Below are 4,660 nucleotides of genomic sequence, written 5' to 3' on the forward strand. Positions count from 1 at the left end.
TGAATAAGGAGAGTCTGGAAGCTTGAGCTTCTCTTCACTTATTTTTCTTCTTCTCCTCTCTCTCACTCTACCTTAAGTTATTGTGGGTTGATGTACGATAACATACTATGCATTTTAAAGTTCCTCTAGAGAAAACGGTGGGAGCTTGAAAATAATTTTCTTATTGCGATGAGTCCATTCTTTTGAGAAACTCCACATCATAGTATATATTAAATTTTAAATCAAACCATCATATATGATGTAGCCTACCATAGAGGGGGTAGGAAAGTTGGTGGTGTTGCCAAAGGTGGTGGTGACAAAGGTGTCAAGGGAGGTGGTAATGGTGGGGGATTATAAGGAGTGCTTTGATAGAAGAGTACGCAAGGTGGATAAAGTTATGAACAATTTTCCTAGGATAACTTTGCCCATGTACCAGCTATCTTTCACCCACCCATATCGATAAAAAAAAGAAACCTATGCTTAGTGTAATTCCACCAACAAATCTTGAGATTTATCTTCAAAATTTAAAGTAGAAGGTGAGAAAACCTACAAACTTTAAAGAAATTTTGTGTAAAAAAACTTCTCCTAAATTTTCCATGTTTATATGAGCACTGCTCAGAGTTCCTAGACTGCTCGGGGTTCCTAGTCTGCTGACTTATCCGTCATGCCTCAACCCAGATTACTCACCCAACGCACGATGCCCCTATATTGAACACACCTCTTAGAGCCATGGTGTATGACTGTCATTGTAGCCCTCTCTACTGCTTTTCCTAGTGCGGCTCAACCCTCAATTTTTGTCCATAATCTATCTGTTGTTTGGGAGTTGTAGGTTTATCAATGCCTTGTAGCAACTCAAATGGATGGTAGTCCAACTTTGCATCTGTCTGCCTATAGAACGATGTGGCCCAGGCCTTGATCAACCATCCTTACATCACCTATTGGCCCTTTGGACATCAAAAACCATCTTGGGGTAGTTTTGCACGGGCATAGTTCCACCACAGCCTACGCACCAAACAAAGCTTGCAAGACCCAACTGTGCCGATCTTGACAGAGTGGGCAAACCTCGTCTTCTACCCCCGCCTTGTAGATGGCTGAAGAGTTCATACGCAAAGCTGCTTTTGCTTGCCAAGTTTTTGAAGCACTTTTTTTGTCTCCCATCAAATGGCAGCTCAAACCTCAATTTTTGTTCGTAATCTATCTGTTGTTTGGGAGTTGTAGGTTTATCAATGCCTTGTAGCAACTCAAATGGATGGTAGTCCAACTTTGCATCTGTCTGCCTATAGATGATGTGGCCCAGGCCTTGATCAACCATCCTTACAACGCCTATTGGCCCTTGGGACACCAAAAACCATCTTGGGGTAGTTTTGCACGGGCATAGTTCCACCCCAGCCTACGCACGTAAGCAAACAAAGCTTGCAAGACCCAACTGTGACGATCTCGACAGAGTGGGAAAACCTCATCTTCTACCCCCGCCTTGTAGATGGCTGAAGAGTACACACGCAAAGCTGCTTCTTGCCATGTTTTTGAAGCATTTTTGTTGTCTCCCATCAAATGTTTCTTGAAAGCGTATGGCATCATTGTATAGCACAACCTTGAGCATGGCTTGCATCTTGTCGTGAGACACCAAGTTTTCCACAATCTTCCATCAAGTGTAGCCAAAAGCGTGTGGCTTCCTTCTTATATGGCGACAATCCAACAATAACTTGCACCCTACGATACTGTATGTAGCCGAGTATCATCCCCACTTCTCAATCTAATTGTTAACAGCATCGGCGGGTGGTTGCCTCTTTTGACCAACAATATATAGATCTGCTTCTTCAGCATGTGAAAATTAAGACTGTATACAGCTTTCTTGCGAAGGGCACGCCAGCTTCCATGGCCATGCTGATGTAGGCACTCAACTCTTCTTTAAATCAGGGAGCTCGCCCCTTCATTTTACATCTGGCTAGCAAAGCCTGCTTTGTTATTCGTGATCAATAAGCTCTTTCAAGAAGAGAGAGAGAGAGAGAGAGAGAGAGAGAGAGAGAGAGAGAGAGAGAGAGAGAGAGAGAGAGAGAGAGAGAGAGAGAGAGAGAGAGAGAGAGAGAGAGAGAGAGAGAGAGAGAGAGAGAGAGAGAGAGAGAGAGGCGCCTAAATAATCAGCTTCACAGAAGGCTACGTGAAGATGGCGGAGGAGAGCGTCTGCCTCTCTCTATCTAGCAAGCAATTGAGCAGGAATCAGGATGAAATACACGGGTGTGCAGACTAGGTGCGAATAAACATGGCGGCATGGCATGCATATGGGAATACTCTCAGCAAATACTCTCTCTAGCCATCCGCGCCGGCGCGGATGGCTACAGAGAGATCGGATATCAATTTTTGTACAGTGTGCAAACTAGATGCGACTAAATGATTGGCATGGCAAGGCATGCATGTGTGAGTACTTTCTCTCTGCAAATACTCTCTCTAGCCATCCACGCAGGCGTGGATGGCTAGAGAGAGATTGGGTTTCAATATTAGTCTAATGTTTTTTAAAGGTAACTAGTGGGACTCCCTCTGCCTTCGGAGAGGTGCAGCAATAAGGGAAAAATATTACACTTACACACAGAGCATAGCAACCTCTCTCTCTCTCTCTCTCTCTCTCTCTCTCTCAACCCAACATTTGAGATCTATGATCCGCCACGTAAGAGGACTAAAGGACTTCCCTTCGATCTCTCACACTTGTCGTCTACCAGTTCTGCGATGCAGGACAAGGTAGCAAGGAGCCCGACAAAGTTGAGGAAGATGAGTGGGTCGATATGCAAGGATAATCTCTCTCCCTCTCTCTCTCTCATGCATTCTCGACATGCAGGCCCCTACAAAATAAATACTCTCTTTTTCTCTCTCGACCTGAGGATTCGTTCTATCCCCCTCGAAATGCGGGTGCCAACTCAACACAAAAACTGGAAAGAAACCTTTGGCAATCTAAAGCCCACATGGCAGAAGCCTTTGGCAGACCTTGAGGCTGTGGGTGCATGGAAATGTAGCCACGTGGAGCCTCAAGGCTGTCTTTTTAATGTAGTATATATAGATATAGCTATAGAAGATATATAGATATAGATATAGATATATAGATATAGATATAGAATATAGATATAGATAGATAGATAGTATGGCCGGCTCTATCTTTCTCTCTCTCCCTTTATCGTGGCATGGTCTCTTGTAAGCTCATATCTCAGAAGACGGGTGGAGCAGTTGAAGATGATGTCCCTCTCAGCTCAGCATAAGCACTTTCCCAATGCATCAATATCTGTTCTAAGCATTTGTACACTCAGATTTAAGGTCCTAAACCTTGACTCTTGCCGTAGATCATAGCATTGCAGCTCTTGTTGGATCCGTTCAAACAATGAATCTAGTGAAGATTCATCTGCCGCTCTACTCAGACCATCATCTTGGGGCTGCTCTAATAGCACCACAATATTGTCAACATGTTCCTTTCCATGTGAGTGTTTTGGGAATTTGCTATCAATTGTGCTCAAAGGGAATTCATCTGTGATTGTTGCAAGAGGGGTGAGTTGCCTATTTGTAACATGTTCTTCAAGCTCCGTTGATAGGAGAACCTCGACTACCGGTGTTGGAGGTATTTCGACATATCCCCAATTCACAGCATCCTTCAAGCCTCTTAGTTTTCTTATGATGGAAAATTTAGAGGCATAGGGTGTTGGACTTTTGCCATGCAAAACCCACTCTTCTAGCACCACTGTTGGAATTCCCAAGAATCAATCGACTAGCATATCTCATAGATAAGATTTTTTAATCTGGGTCATCAGATCTTCTAGAGTAGTTAGGCCGAACCTGGAGTTCTCAGCTTCTTGCAGTTGACTGATGTCAGCGCCGCTTATAGTGGGGTTAAAAGCCAGAATATCAATCCATGCTTTGTTCTCCCATGGTTCAGTGACATCCCCTCCAAAATGCACCACAGCACCAACATTGCCTTTCAAGAAGGATGTCCAACAATAGCCAAGGTGGTAGCACTCACAATCATCGCAAAGCGGTGCGTAGCCTCACTTGCAGCATGGTAAAAAGTCCAGATGGTATCGGATGCATGAGCTTGGCCACAAATGGCTTCACCTGAGGCTCTTGCAAGAGTTGGCCAGACCTGTAGATGGAATTTCGACGCATGATGGAAATGGCTTTGGCCTTTGCTGCAGGATTTTGCTATTCAGGGAGCACCAACGTGCATAGCGAGAAGTTGTGGATCAAGGACTGGGCGAGTTCCCACTCTTGGCTCTTGTCAAATACATGTCTTGATCTGCATTCCAGCCAAAGTAGGGAGCAAAGAGGGAGAGCAAGTAGTCAGCCAGGCTTTCGGCTGTGCCGCTGACCTCCACACCCAGCTGGGTCCAGAGGATGATATGCTGGAGGCGTAGGGCTCGAAGAGGAATTTCCTTCAGGCAACTAAGTGATGAAAGGCGTGCCATGTCCCGCGTGGTAGCAAAATGACAGGGCCTGGCTGAGCTTGTGTGCGCTAGCAGAGGGCAGGAGGAGAAGAATGTGTGCAAGGCCAACGCGTGGGTGTCGAAGGTGGAAGCAGGGACTACTAGAGAGGGGTAGGTGTTTAACAATAAACACAACCCACTAAACCCGCAGCTCAAGGCCAGGCCCGCAGCTCAAGGAAAGAAAACCCGCAGCTCAAGGCGAGTGAGTGCAAGTAAAGGGAGAT

At 45.3% G+C, this 4,660-nt stretch overlaps 1 protein-coding gene across 1 annotated transcript; it reads right to left on the minus strand.

The window, feature by feature from the left end:
* Positions 1–3,215: 3,215 nt before the first annotated feature.
* LOC147454168 (uncharacterized) lies at positions 3,216–4,418 on the minus strand. The gene is made up of 3 exons (XM_086517015.1): positions 4,240–4,418; positions 4,069–4,142; positions 3,216–3,697 (listed from the first exon to the last, which is right to left on the minus strand). Exons 1-3 carry the CDS (start codon positions 4,416–4,418, stop codon positions 3,216–3,218), a joined length of 735 nt encoding a protein of 244 aa, XP_086373141.1.
* Positions 4,419–4,660: the final 242 nt, after the last annotated feature.

This window comes from Adiantum capillus-veneris, chromosome 7 (assembly GCF_014529385.1).
Source record: "Adiantum capillus-veneris isolate H3 chromosome 7, ASM1452938v2, whole genome shotgun sequence".
NCBI lineage: Eukaryota > Viridiplantae > Streptophyta > Polypodiopsida > Polypodiales > Pteridaceae > Adiantum > Adiantum capillus-veneris.